We start from the raw sequence: 15463 nt of genomic DNA on the forward strand, positions 1-15463 counted from the left end.
TGGGAATCAAACCCGAGTCCTTCACAAGAACAAGTGCTCTTAACTACTGAGCCAACTCTGCAGCCCCTGCAAGCCTCTTTCTACCATTTCAGAATACTACTTCAATTCTCTAACTTATAGAGGCTCTGGGCCCATGATTTCTGCAGCCAGCAACCTGGCTCCCCGTTGGAATCCTGTAGTAAATCTCTCTTTCCAAAGCCTGCTATGTAAGGTTATTGTTGTTGTGATGATTGTAATGACAACGATAATGATGACCATGACGGCGATGATGGCGATGCTGCTGCTGCTGCTGCTGATGATGATGATGATGACGACAACGACGATGATGAGACAGGTCTCACTATGTGTCCCTGGCTGGCCTGGAGCTCACTATGCAGATCAGACTGACCTCAGACTCACATAGACCACCTGCCTCTGAATCCCAAGTGCTAGGATTAAAGGCATGCACTACCACATTCAGGCTGTGTAAGATTCTTCTTTGCAGATCTGAAGATTCCAAAAGACGCACTGTTCCATTCTACATCGTTCAGAGTGCATGTGATGACATCTTCCCATGATCCATCCTCTTTTGTGCATGAGTTGTCAAAGTTTCCCCAAATGTCTTCATTTAATCCTTCCCAAAAGTCTATAATAATTCTTAGATAATTAAATCTAAGGGTGCAAAGAACCACTTAGAATAACACCCCAGAATTCTAAGTAGGTCTGGAGATGGGCTTTGGAACCTTCTCTCCAAGTTCCTTTGACATTCAGATGCCGGCACACCTAGGAACATTGATTGTCCTAAAGGGTAGCGTTCCCCAACTTTCCTGGCCAAACTGCCTCCGTGATCTTAACTATGAAGGTTCTCATTCAGTAAGTCTGGAGCTCTGCATTTGTACTTTCTCAAGATTTATTTTTACTTTATGTATCTGGGTGTTTTACCTGAATGTATATATGTGCACCATGTGTATGCAGTGCCCACAGAGACCCGAAGAGGGCGCTGGAACTGGAGTTACAGATGGTTATGAACTTCTATGTGGGTGCTAAAAATGGAAACCAGGTCCTTCCTCTGCAAGGGCAGCCAGAGACATCTCTCCAGCACCAGTTGGAGCTGTTAATAAAGAAAGTCTTATAACATCTACTTCCTGTGTGAGAAAACTATGACTCGGGGTAATGTCTCCATAGTCTCACAGCTGGTTGTCAGGGATGGAACTGGAGTCCAGCTGTCTTGGAGGAAATTGGGGGATCTTTCTACTAGACCAAAAAAGCCATGCAACCTACAGGGATCCTGAACTTAGTAAGCAGGTGATAGGTACTTGCTAAATGGAGTTCCTGTGCCATACTTTCAAGGCCTTCGACAGAGGAAGAACTCTTTCCAAAGCGTATTTACAGCCCACTTCACCCAGCCTCCCCCTAAGGCCTGTAACATAGTGCTCTGCCCTAGGGACTCAACAGATGTTTGTGAGCGAATGCATATGATACGATTACTGGACTGTGCACCGCTCCAGCAGCAACCTCTGGCTGTGCTCCAGGCTGTAAACGAGCTTCCCAGAACTGATCTGGATACTGCAGCTATAGTCTGGCCTAAACCGAGTACAGCGGTACTTAAAGATTGTAGTCTTTTTTTTAAAATTATTTATTTATTTATTATGTATACAATATTCTATCTGTGTGTATGCCTGAAGGCCAGAAGAGGGCACCAGACCCCTCTACAGATGGTTGTGAGCCACCATGTGGTTACTGGGAATTGAACTCAGGACCTTTGGTAGAGCAGGCAATGCTCTTAACCTCTGAGCCATCTCTCCAGCCCAAAGATTGTAGTCTTAAAGGAACTGCTCTCTGTGCTGGGCTGAACCTGTTGGAACAGCAAGAGCCCCCTTAGGAGCGGGCAGGACTGGCTACTGACTCCAGGTCCTTGTTTGCTCAGCCTCTATTGTGGCTTCCTCATGACTTTCCAATCCTTCTTAAATTTTTTTCTTTGTTGTATGTGTACAGGTGTTTACCTTGCATGTACGTCTCGGCACCACATGTGTGCATTGTCTATGGGAGCCATACGGTGTCAGATCTGGGACTGGAGGTACAGAGGGTTTTGAGCCTCTACATTGGTTCTAGGAATCAATCATACCTTGGTCCTCTGGAAGAACGTTCAGTGCTCTTAACCCCTGAGCCACCTCCCCAGTCCCTAGCTCCCCATTCTTTATCACCTAGAACTCTGTTCTGTCCATAAGCTCCACTGGACTCTGGAACACAGGACTCTGCAGAACATAGACCACAGACCACAGCTTTAGTGTGTGCTGTCCCTAACAGTCCTATAGTACATCGACATTCAGTAAAGCTGTGAGTTCCTGTACCACATTAGACCCATCCACATTCCATCATGGCCAGGGGAAGAGCTCATGAGGCCCCACCCTTCTCCGAGGGACTATCGACAGTTAATTGTGCCTGGGTGATAGGTGTAGCTTTCTGCAGTGATGTGGCCGTTCATACACTGCCCATACTCGAATAAATAAACTCCCGCCTATATGTGCAAGAAAGTTTGATTAAAGTCTCTGTCTCTGTCTCTCTCTCATCTCTCTCTCTGTCTCTCTGTCTCTCTCTCTCTCTCTCTCTCTCTCACACACACACACACACACCATGGAGGCAGCTTGCTGTGAAGAAGTATTTCAGTGGGAGGAGTAGCGATGAAAGAAATGAATGGGGTGTGAGAAAATGACCATAATTTATTACGTACACGTAGGAGATTGTGTGAGAATAAAAATAAATTTAAAAGGACCCCAGCCAAAGACACAAGGACAGCCCACTCCTCCTTCCGGATGTGTGTACTGCTGACTGCCTGCTAAGAGAGTCTGTTGAGACGGTAGGAGCTTGTTGAAGTCTCATTACCCTATTAGGCAGGTATTCTTATTGTCACCTTAGCGTAGCCTCAGTTACTTGCTCTCATTACGCAGTGAGGGGCAGAGCAAGGGCAGGAAGCCTGGCTGCTGAGACTGCACTCTACACCACAAAATGACACTTCTCTCTCCTGGCTCTTCATGCTCTGCCAGCTAGCTTGTGAACTTGACTGCTAACATCTCTTACAGCCTGGGCAGTCTGAAGCTCTCTTTACTATAGGTAAGGGCCAGACCAGCCAAAATTATGATAACATGATAATCAGTTAAGAAGAGTATAAATGGTTGAATTCCTCAAGTATAACTGGAGTCAGAAAGTATGATTAGAGCTGGCCATCGTGGCACACAACTTTAATTCCAGCACTTGGGAGGCAGAAGCAGCTAGATTTCTGTGTGTTTGCAGACAGTCTAGTCTACATGGTGAGCTCCATGACTGTCAGGGCTATATAGAAAGACCCTGTCTCAAGAAACAAAACAAACAAACAAAAAAGAAAAGAAAGGTGAAAAATCTACGTACATAAAGTGTTAATCAAATGGTCACAGGTCAAGGGGAAACATCCTTAGCTGTTTGTTTGACAATTATCCCACCCCACGTCAAAAAGCCCAGACTTCCTAAACTGGCATATTAAACTCTCCAGACACGATACAAAGTAGTCAAGAATTTGTATGATATGAAAATTAGCTGAGACATCTCAATGGTAGCTAGGATTTAATTTTAGACATAGAGGCCTTTTTTAAAAAATCAAAAGGGGTTGCATGAGCAAGAAAAGAAAATATTTTCAGGTTCATGACAAAACTGCTTAACTAAAAAAACGAAAAAAAACCCCAAATCCTCTTTAAAAGGCTGTACACTGGGGGCTCTATGGGATTCTTTTGCAATCATTCTTTGGAACCATCCCTACACCTTGGGATGCCTAGTCAGGAGCAGGGAGACTGTGATGGTAGAATCCTGTCCTTCGGGGATGGAATAACATTTTGAACCATGAAGTTGTCAGATATATTTCCCAGAAACGTCTATCTGATGACTCAGGTCAAGACTATTTTGAGATGTTCATATGTATCAAGAGTTAAGAAAATGTTCATAATCTAGCTACCTGGAACAATCACTTTCATGAAGGTAGGACAGCCCTGACTGAGAGCTATAGACTAAAGGAAGTCCCATCAGATAGGTTTGATAAACCTGAAGAGCCCAGAGCTCTGAAAACTGTCTGTGGTACTCCCTCGGGCCTCCACCATCGATCCGTTTTCAGCCTCCCGTCCACAAGCTCATCCTTGTGGACTGCAGAGTACCCAAAGCTTTCAGAAGTGCGCGTGGTGGAGATGACAAAGGCAAGGCGTGGCAAGAGGGAGTGTGGCATCAGCTTTCTGAAAAGAGGGAATTATTTGCCTATAGGATAGGGAAGAAATGAATGTACAAGCACGTTGAGAACTGAGTAAGTAAAAGAGCAAAGGAAACAAGTGATAATTTATAAGGCGGGAAGTGCCACAAGATTCCCACAGAAGAAGCGCCATCAGGGACAAAACAAAAAGGGAAACACAGGCAAACTTCTTGATATAGGAAGAAGGCAACTCAAACGGTGAGCTCTAAACCATATCCCTTTAAGCAAATCTCAAAACGACATTTTTATTTTATTTATTTATTTTTTTTTGCTAACTGCTCCAAGAAAGCATCATTTTATAGGCTCCATCTTCTGGGGATGCCGAAAAGTTGCTGTTATTACTAATACCCTGATGTTCTCCACAAAACTCAAGAAAGACTTCAAACATTTCAGTTTGGGGGCTCAGCAGTTGAGAGCAACTACCGCTGTTGCAGAGGAGCTGTTCCCAGCACCCATATCAGGGGCTCACAAGCACCCATAACTCTAGCTCCACAGGATCCAACACTGTCTTCTGGCTTCTGCAAGGGCACCCCCACATGGTGCACGCACATGCATACACACGTGTACATGCACTGGCACCCCCCCACATGCACAAATCATTGAAAAACATATTAACTTATAGATCCTTGTTTATTATTTATTTTTAATTTTTAAGGTGGGACCTTATATATCCCATGCTGGTCTTTATCAAACTCAAGGTTTCTTGGATGCTTGACAATCACTCTACCAACTGAGTACATCCTCAACCCCAAATTTTTGTGTTTTCCAGCCCCCAAAGTTAGCTTTTTCTCCCCTCCCCCCCTTTTGGTTTTTTGAAACAAGGTTTCTCTGTGAAGCTTTGGAACTTGTCCTGGAATTTGTTCTGTGGCTCAGGCTGGCCTCGAATTCATAGAGATCCGCCTGCCTCTGCCTCCCAAGTTCTGGGATTAAATGTGTGCGCCACCACTGCCCAGCAAAAGTTATCTTCGTAATAGGGTGTCTCCCCCGGCCATCCTCTGCTTTGTTCTATTCTGTTTATTTTATTTATTTACTTACTTATTTATAGGCAGGCTTTCTCTGTGTAACAGTCCTGACTGTCCAGGAACTCACTTTGTAGCTGCCTCTGCCTCGCAAGTGCTGGGATTAAATGTGTGCACCAGCACCCCCCCTCTTTCAAGTCTAATGATCAATACCAGTCAGCCAATAGGAAAAAAAAATAACTTCTAGTGTGAACGAAAGCAATCCATCCAGTCTCATAAGTTAATAGATATATGCAACCTCTTTTGTTCAAGTCCTGAGCTAGCCAAATAACCTCTGAAATTGCATTTAGGAGTAATGGGTTGATCTATTCCAGCAAGAGGAAATAAATACACACTATAAATAACCTGTTGCTATTTATCCTGCACAGGTTGTCTTTTGTTGTGAATTAATAGATAGTTGTTTGATCTAAAAGCAGCTGAGGCAGTGGTATTATGAGTCAGTTCTCTATACAATGCCACCCGAAGGACTTGCTGGGACAATGCCTTGTTCAGTGTGGCTAGGAAAAATGAAGGTGTGGTTTCTAACGCTATTTATTTGCAATTAATTCAACTAGCTACACGTGCTGACTCACGGCTACCGATTTGAATGGCAAACTACTAGCCCCTTGCGACTCATCACTCGGTCTGGGTCTGCAGAATTAGTATCACCCACCACGCTAGAAGCACAGACTACTGGGCCCCTCTCTGGACTAGTGAGTGATAATCTCACTGTTGACAAGATCCCTCAGTGGTTCGTATGCTTTTTTCTTTTTTTTAAATTTAAGTGTAGTCAAAATCGAAAGAGACTGAGGACACCTACCCAGAGTATAGCTACCAACTCTTAAAACTGGCACCCAGCACAAAGGGCCTTCTTCTTTCCTGCTACCCGTGTCTTCCCTACCTTCCAAACACAGCAGAAAGAAGAGAGAGATAGAACCAGAGAGCCTCGAATGGTGAAATCTAAAGGAAGAATGGGGAGGCCAAAGCAAGGTAGGAGGATGCATTTTTTCCAGGGATATTTTCATAAAATGCAATGATAGTCTTCCCTTGTCATTACTGAACAAGGATAGTGGGTATACAGGAGTTCATTCCATACTTTTAGTATGTTTGAAACTTTCCAAAGTTAAAAAAAACAGATGTGATTTCAGAGACCATAGGTGTGATAACAGCTTCAAGACGGTCCCCAACTGTCTTTTTTTTTTTTTTTTTCCAAGACAGGGTTTCTCTGTAGCTATGGAGCTGGTCCTGAAACTAGCTCTTGTAGACCAGGCTGGCCTTGAACTCACAGAGATTCCAAGTGCTGGGATTAAAGGCATGCGCCACCACCACCCTGTACCAACAATCCTCTTCTGCTGGAATCCATGCTTTTATTGTGGTCTCTTTCCATCATGATCTGTCTATGTGACCAAAGTGGATTGGCAGCAACCCTTTAAAGAGCTGGGTCATTGTGACTTCTGTCTGTATGTTTTTGGACCTCTTGTCCTGAGGGAAGCTGTCCTGTCCAGACACTTAAGTAGTCTTGAGACCTGACCTTCCTGGAGAGTCACTGAGTCCTTGCCAACAGACAAACCATCTGAGGGAACCATGTGACTCTGTGAAAGTTGACCCTTTGGTCCCAGTCAAGTTTTCTGATGACCAGCTTCCGTGTGACACGTACCTGCAACTGAGAAACCTCCAGGCCAGGACCAAGGAACATGCTTCTCAGGAGTCTCTGGCAAACAGAAGCTTTTCACAGTCATTGGTTTCATGACTCCTCCTTCCCCCTCCTCCAAAAAGGACTATCCACCTTCCCTGATTTTTCACCCATGCCTGGATTAAATAGGAAAAGGGGAAAATATCTTTTCAATCGTGCATAAAGTTAACGTGGTAATATCCCTTGAAGAGATAATACAGTCGTTTAAATTCACAGGAAACCATATGCGGCAGATAGACGGTCTTTCTTTTGAAGGCTGTTAGCAAGCTAATCTGCTGAGACATTAATTTCAGGCTTGGCCTTGCTACTATATGAGAGTAAAAAGAAAAGGTTGGTAATTTCTCTCTCGGTGTGCACTATCTCAAGAATGGACTTAATTTGTCCTACACGCCGCCCCCAATCATCAATATCATACATTGATTAACAGCTTCTTTGAGGGATTACCCTACAGAAAACACCGCAAACGCCCCACCGCTGACCTTCATTTTTGAGAATTAGGGTACTAGAGAAACTAACTGCAGGACTCACAGGCAGAAAGCGCAGGCACTACTTTGGGAAGAAGACAAGTGAGAGCTGCTTAGGATGAGAAGAGGGGGAGCACAATGGGTTGTCCGTGGAAGGACACACCTCCCAAAGACACTCGTGCTCAGCAGGCTTGCAGGCCATGGAGCTGTGTGCTCTTCAGTGGTACTCCAAGGTGTATGGACTAGTGGCATCAAGAATGGAGGAAAACACAATAAAGCTCTTTCCCCCAATTTTTGGGACTTCACAAGCTCCACAGGGAAAAATCAGGAGGAACGTTAAAAAACGTGACTAATGCATTTCCCGCCAACCCTGAAGAGCGGGAGTCGAGCCAAATTTCTTTAATTAGGAAAATTAAAAGACGTGTGATGCTTCTTGCCCCGGAGTCAGTTCACTGGCTCAAGCGAACTCACTCCAGTTAGACTTAACTTTTCCTGCCAGTGGGTTTGAGCAGGAGGAAAGGTACTGGGGCTTGATGAGGATGGAGAAAGGGGAACAAGAGAGGAGAGGTGCTTAAAGAGCCTCGGTGGCTAGCTCTGATTCGCAGAGGAAGTGACCCCTGAGCCAGCGGCCCGCGTGTCCGCCGGGAGCCAGAGACAAACACACGCACGTGCGCCCCGCCCCCGCCGCGCGCACGCGCCCCAAGGCTCTGGCGGCGGCGACGGGCGCGCGCGCGGTGCTCGCTGCCCCCACGCTGCTCCCTCGGCTGGGATCGCGGCGTCTCCCGCTCGCCGCACTGCTCCACGCCTGGCCGGTGGGTCCGGAGGCGGCAGTCGTGCGTGGGCTCGGACGGACGGGTGCGGCGGTCGAGGCGAGGCGGCGGCGCGGGTGGACAGCGCGGAACCCAGCAAGTTCCTCAACGCAGGCGATGTCGCCCGGCGCGGGCCCCTGCGTACGCAGGGCGCCGTGACAGGCCGGCCGGGGAGGCGCGGACGGGGGAGGCCGCGACGGAGCTCCCGGACTGGCCATGGGCTGAGAAGCATCCTCGCAGAGCAGGTGCAGTGACCGGAGGTTCTGGGGAGGGAGCCCGCGCCACAGGCCCGGGAAACCTTCGGCCCTTCCTAGCCGGTACCTTGTTGACCTTCCCTGGGCTCCTCGGGAAAGGCCCTAATGACCCCGCCTCCAAACCTCGAGTGTGCAATCCCTGTGACACCCCACCACTACCGCCGCAGGTGACACGCTGTGCAGACCCTCAGTCTAAACCGCGACCCCAGCCCACGGGGCCTTTGCGCCAATGCCTCTAATGCCTAGTATTTTGAGCCCACAGTCTGCTTGCACTGTGCCTGGGAACTACCTGGGATCGCTTCCTCTTTCTGTTAGACCAAGGAGGTGGGGGCCGGGGTAGGAGGGGAAAGTGGGAGTGGTGGTCCACCCCTCCTGAGTCCTTGGTGACTACAAACCCATCTTCTTTCTCTCAAGCCTGTAGTGAAAGTGACCCTTCCATACTCCACCAGAACATGCCGGGGTGATTTCCTCCCAGATCTTCCGGTGGCCTTCTTCGCTCTCCCCGGTGACACTATGCAACCCCAGCGTGACCTGCGAGGCCTCTGGCTCCTGCTGCTCTCCTTATTCCTGCTCCTCTTTGAGGTAGCCAGGGCTGGCCGATCTGTGGTTAGCTGTCCCGCCAACTGCCTGTGCGCCAGCAACATCCTCAGCTGCTCCAAGCAGCAGCTGCCCAATGTACCCCAGTCTCTGCCCAGCTACACGGCACTTCTGGACCTCAGCCACAATAACTTGAGCCGGCTGCGGGCCGAGTGGACCCCCACCCGTCTGATGAACCTGCACTCGCTGCTGCTGAGCCACAACCACCTGAACTTTATCTCCTCCGAGGCCTTCATCCCGGTACCCAACCTGCGGTACCTGGACCTCTCCTCCAACCATCTTCACACGCTGGATGAGTTCCTGTTCAGCGATCTGCACGACCTGGAAGTGCTGTTGCTCTACAACAACCGCATCGGGGTGGTGGACAAGTATGCCTTCGAGGACATGGCCCATCTGCAGAAACTCTACTTGAGCCAGAACCTGATCACTCGCTTCCCTCTGGAACTGATCAAGGATGGAAACAAATTACCCAAACTTATGCTCTTGGATCTGTCTTCCAACAAGCTGAAGAAGCTGCCGTTCACGGACCTGCAGAAGTTGCCAGCGTGGGTCAAGAACGGGCTGTACCTGCACAACAACCCCCTGGAGTGTGACTGCAAGCTCTACCAGCTCTTTTCGCACTGGCAGTACCGGCAGCTGAGTTCCGTGGTTGACTTCCAGGAGGATCTATACTGCATATATTCCAAGGAGCTGCACAATGTGTTTAGTCTGGATTTCTGGAACTGCAGCGAGTACAAGGAGAGCGCCTGGGAGGCCCACCTGGGAGATACCTTGACCATCACGTGTGACACCAAACAGCAAGGGATGACCAAAGTGTGGGTGACGCCAAGCAATGAACAGGTGCTAAACCAGGGGGCCAACGGCACAGTGACCGTGTCCGAGGATGGCAGCCTTCATTTTGAGAAGGTGCAGGCTGAGGATGGCGGTGTGTACACCTGCTACGCCATGGGGGAGACTTTCAACGAGACACTGTCTGTGGAGTTGAAAGTGTACAACTTCACCTTGCACGGACACCATGACACCCTCAACACGGCCTATACCACCCTGGTGGGCTGTATCCTCAGTGTGGTTCTGGTTCTCATATACTTGTACCTCACCCCTTGCCGCTGTTGGTGCCGGGGGGTGGAGAAGCCTTCCAGCCATCAAGGGGATAGCCTCAGTTCTTCCATGCTCAGTACCACACCTAACCATGATCCCATGGCTGCTGGGGACAAAGATGATGGTTTTGACCGGCGGGTGGCCTTCCTGGAACCTGCTGGACCCGGGCAGGGTCAAAATGGCAAACTCAAGCCAGGCAACACTCTGCCGGTACCTGAGGCAACAGGCAAGGGCCAACGGAGGATGTCAGATCCTGAGTCAGTCAGCTCGGTTTTCTCTGATACGCCCATTGTGGTGTGAGCAGGATAGGTTGGTGGGGAGGTTCTGCCCCAGGAGAGGTCGTGTTACCCCTGAGGGATAGGAGGGGATGGAAGAGAGGGCTGGCTGCCCAAGGGAGTGGGTTCTTCCTGACCACCAGGGAATTGGTCATGGGCACAAGAGCAGGCAAGACCCCAGTGACGGTGTGGATGCTGTGAGTTTCACATACGGATATATTAATCCTCAGGCAGACACCACACCCCTACCCAAAGCCTTGGCTATTCTCAGTGTGGTAGAGGAGGAGGGACGCGTCTGAGTTGGATGGGAATGAAGAAAGGGGTGAGGGGAAGAGCAGATTCCCTAAACTTTTTTGAGGTCATCCCTAGCTCCTTAAGAGAAAACCATTTGAAAAACAAATTTTTTTCTGTCTCTGCCCACCCACACCTGTGAAGTTGTGTGTGTTGGGGGAGCTTCCACAGGAGCCATGCTGGGATGCTGTGGTATCTTCTCTGGTCAGGAAGTCACATTCAGAGCTAGTGGGGGTTGGAAACCTTTGGAAAATGAGTCAGGGAAAGATGGAGGCCTGGATCTATAGCACCGCCTAAAGCTGCTGTGAGACTCCTCGCGAAAGCCGTCCTCTTTCCCTGGGAGTCCTGAGTAGGTGGATTTTTGCAGGAGTCTGGCCTCTTGCCTGTTAGTCATGGCAGCAATATGGGATGTGGTGTCTACGCCTTGTCCCGGGGCAAGTGGCACAGATAGATACAGAATGAATTAAGGGGTTCCTGTCATAGCGTAAAATTTGTAGATAGGACATAAATTCCAGGTAAGCAAACTTCCTGGCTGGGGGAAAGCTTTGATTAGTATGTGACTCCCAGTGTATGTCTGTTGGGACCACAGGAGGGGATGCTGAAGGTAGAGCATTGTGGAAACCTGCCGCCAGTGTGGCCTAAGGGCCACTCTCCCTGACAGGATGAGGAAAACCAGCCTCTTCGATGTAGCAGCCAGCCAGACCTACCTGATTTTCTGTGCGTGCCCTCTCTTCAGTCAACCTTCTAATCAACTCAGGTGGGGTTCTGAGCCTTCTACGTTATGCTGCTCCACAAAGGGAGGAGTCCAGTAAAGTCTGGTCCTGCTCAGTTAGACTAGGTCTGGAGTTAGACAGGGCCCAGCATTTATGTCTCGCTGCCAATAAGGCTGCCTCCCTCCTGCTGCAAAGCCGAAGTGTGGGATTTTATAATCTGCAGGTTGGAACCTAGTCGTGTCTGTCCCAGAATGGCGCTACAGAGTGTGACTTAGAGTCCTGCCCTCCACACCAGTCTTGCAATAGAGGTGTCAGGGGCACGAAACTTTGAAAAGGAAGTTCCCCCAAACCATCCCTCTCAGTTGTGGGGGTGGGGATCAGTGCAGTTGTGGCTGTCAGAGAGAGACTTAAAAACAAACCCAGCCTTAGCTTCCATCCAGGCTTGCAAAATGCTTTGGGTACAAAGATAACTATGCCCAGCACCCTTTGACCATCCTGCAAGCCCCAGAGCTTTGGAAGGGGGGTGAGCAGGGCAGAGGTGAAAGTGTTGCCCAGCGTTGGTCTTTTTCAGTGTCTTTTCTTTCCCTTGTTTCCTGTAGTTGGAAGTTGTCCAGGTCCTCCAGTTTCCTGACCTGCTTTTTAGGTTCTAAGAGGTGTTGTTTACCTATGGTGCGGGCTGCTTAGTGCCAGGAGGGCCTGCCAGGCTGCCTATAAGGACCGGGGAAGAGAAAGCAAAGTAAACATTGTCCCCCGTCTGCTCCTGGGATCTCAAGGCTGCTGCCCATCCTTTATTAGTAACCTAGTTTTGTCAAGAGAGAGGTGCAGCGATTCCCCTTAAGTAGTTGCATGCTCGTAGGTCTGCATGCTTGTAGGTCTGCATGCACACCAGCACCTTGACCTCCACCGGGACAGTGAGTCTGTGGCCCCCTCTAGAATGGCCTCCACCCGTGCGCACAACTTCTCACGCACAAGTTTCTTGCACTGTAGGAGAGATGGTGACCATGCCAGGCTTCTCCATTGCACAATCTCTTGTCCTTTAATTTCTGAACACCCTGAAGTTTACCCACATCTCCATGGCTCTGAATAACTCCTCTGCAGAGGTCAGAGTTGGGGGAACCACACGTTGAAGCCTTTGGGAGAAGGGTTGGGGAGGCCTCAGCTTTCGTCAGACTCTTCAGATGCCCTCCTTAAAGACTACACATATATGAGACAGGAAGCTAGGACCAGAGCAGTGAAGGACCCTAAAGGATGCTGGTCGTTGCTAAGCAGCTCTGAGTTACCTGTCCTGATAGACAAGGGTTGGAGAGGAACGCTGTCTGGTTGTGTTCCAAAGACTAATGGGGACTTTGTCACCAGAGGTCCAAGAGCCAGACCTCTGACCTCAGACTCATCAGGAAATGGGAAAATGTCTTGTTTGGCAGCTTCCTCTCTTGATACCATCTGGGGATGTGAAACTATTTCTGATGGAGGTCAAATGAAGTTTTCCTTTGGGGGCATTCCAGCTGAGCTCCTGAGGGCCAGGAGGGCCATTGTCTTTGTAAGTCCTACTCTGTAGCCCCAACTCTCCCTACTACATCGGCTAACTTGGGCCCTAGGTCAAAACACCTGGAGGACATGTCTGGACACCACCAGGACATTTAACTGACTGGTCTCTTGTGGTTTCCGTTCACTCTCTCCTTGTAGGGGGTATGTATGTGTATCTGTATCCCACATGTATGATCCCATTAGACCTCGGAAAGAAAGCTGGCAAGTGTAGATACAAGAAGGGCTGGCCTTCACTCCACGTGCACCCACAAACTGTGTCTCCCAGGAGACAGGGTGTCGCAGGGCTCTACAGTCTGTGATCTTTTTCTTTACTGAATGTATGGGGCCCCTGGAAGAGGCCAGGAAAGGGTAGACCCATCTGGGGAGAAAGCCAACTTTCCGGTTTTGTGTGTGTTCTTGCCTCTGTAATTCCTCTCTCCTCTGTCTAGGACTCTTCCCCCACTGTGTATACCAGGCTGGCAAACCTCGGAGCCAACAGGCTCTATAACTAGACAGTGACCATTAAACCTGGCTTGAGTCTCTGCTCTGGCAGTTTGTGGATGGTTTATTTATCTTAGCCTGTGGGCGGGACCAGCACACTTCAAAAGGGCGTGACGTATCTAAAGAGAATCTTCTAAGTGTTGCTGTCTGCATCGTCTAGAAATTAAATGTAAAATAGGTATCATCCAAGTGTTAAGATAGACAAGAGAATGGCAGACTTTTTCTTATAAGCCAGACAGTAAATATTTTGGGCTTTGGAGGCTCCACCATTTACTCAGCCTCAACTGCACGGCTCTAGCAGACAAATGCCCACAAACAGTAAGTAGATGAACGAGTGTGGTTCTGTCCCGGTGTGGTAATCTGTTTGTTAGAGTAAAATGCCCAAGACAGGGTGATTTATGAGGAAAAAAAAGGGTTACTTAGCTTACAGTTTGGAGGATTAAAGCCCAAGATCTGGGGTCGTCTTTGTTGTGCATGTCAGGAGGGCCTCATGGTGTATGACATCACAGTAATGAGAGGACGTGCAGAAGAGATCACGTGCTGAGACAGGAGGCAAGAAAGAGTCAGGGGTCTGGTTTGCTCTTCTTACAACAGCTTGCTCTTGTAAGAACAAGTCCAGGCTCCTATGAGAACTACAGTAATGTCTTCTAAGGATGATGCCCCCAGTGACCTAATTATCTCACTAGACCCTCTGTCGTAAAGGTTTCACCTTTCAGCTCTACCACCCTGGGGTCCAAGCGTCTAGGACATGAATCTTTTAGGTACTCATTCAAATTGCTGCCAAAATATAACATCCAGTGAAATTTTACTTGTGGGCATTAAAATGTTAATGTCTTTTGAATTTGTTTCAACAAGTTAAAAAAAAAGTCAAAGTTACCATCTTACAGACCACACAAAAATTAGGCAGGGGAGCTGGGCGGTGGTGGCACACGCCTTTAATCCCAGCACTCAGGAGGCAGAGGTAGGCGGATCTCGGTGAGTTCGAGGCCAGCCTGATCTACAAGAGCTAGTTCCAGGACAGGAACCAAAAGCTACGGAGAAACCCTGTCTCAAAAAAAAAAAAAAAAAAAAAAAAAAAAAAAAAAGAAAAGAAAAGAAAATCAGGCAGGGGTTCTGCCCCACAGCCATAGTTTCCCCACCGCTGAGAGAAACTCAGAAGCAGCGTCACAGTGCCTGAGCAAGCGAGAGTGCAGATACCCTGGGCTAGAGCTAGTACACATGACGATTGTCTAAATCCCCAAGGAGGAGGTTGCTTCCCTGCAGGCTTCTCTTGAAAGGCCAGATCAAGCTTCCTAATTGGTAAAATGGCAAAATGCTCAGGTTGGTTGGTGGCTTTTTTTTTTTTTAACGGTGGGAAACAGCTCACTTTCATAAAATTTTGATTATTACCAGGATATTTTCATCTTGGGCTAAAAGCATATTCATCTAATGGGTATGTTAATACTCAATGACTTCTTCACGAGCAGTAAGTGTTCTGCAGCATAGAAAAAAAAAAGATGGAATTTTTACTTTTTCTTATAGACGTACCCTGTCAGAAACTGAACTGGGTTATACCCTGACTAGGCATCTTGGGGCTTCTGTAAGGGACTCTCCTAGTAGATCCCAAGAGGGTGAGGTCTAGGCCCTTACCACCTTACACGGATCTCAGCTGATCTTAGAAGCTAAGTAGGGTCAGTCCTGGTTTGTACTTGGATGGGAGACCAGAGAGGAGAAGAGATATAATCACCCTAACCTCTTCTGTGTATGAAATTGAACCACTGCGGCCCTCTTCTGTCCGGGAAGTTGTCTTTCTCACTTTGGGAGGAACACTGCCAGTCCCATCAAGTCAGTAAGTGAAATACAGATGTTGAGGTCAGAGCTCTCCCATAGTCCACCTCTGTGTATTTTCTGTTTTTACAAAGTTGCCTTTGCTCTGGCTGAGCCCCTGGTTGAGAGGACTGTGCTGGTGGAGAGCAGGCTGGGAAGACTGACTGCATTCTCCTTCTCCCCTTAGGTTTTCT

The 15463-nt window shown here is 48.4% G+C and overlaps 1 protein-coding gene across 1 annotated transcript; it reads left to right on the plus strand.

Moving 5' to 3' along the window:
- The first annotated feature begins 8127 nt into the window (after positions 1–8127).
- Positions 8128–14398, plus strand: LOC121437952 (amphoterin-induced protein 1). Its single transcript, XM_041638100.1, has 2 exons — positions 8128–8455; positions 8879–14398. Exon 2 carries the CDS (start codon positions 8978–8980, stop codon positions 10457–10459), a length of 1482 nt encoding a protein of 493 aa, XP_041494034.1. The 5' UTR covers positions 8128–8455; positions 8879–8977; the 3' UTR covers positions 10460–14398.
- The last annotated feature ends 1065 nt before the right edge of the window (positions 14399–15463 follow it).

The sequence above is a fragment of the Microtus oregoni genome, unplaced genomic scaffold (assembly GCF_018167655.1).
Source record: "Microtus oregoni isolate MIOR12 unplaced genomic scaffold, Mior012 000054F_ref0000373, whole genome shotgun sequence".
Lineage (NCBI taxonomy): Eukaryota > Metazoa > Chordata > Mammalia > Rodentia > Cricetidae > Microtus > Microtus oregoni.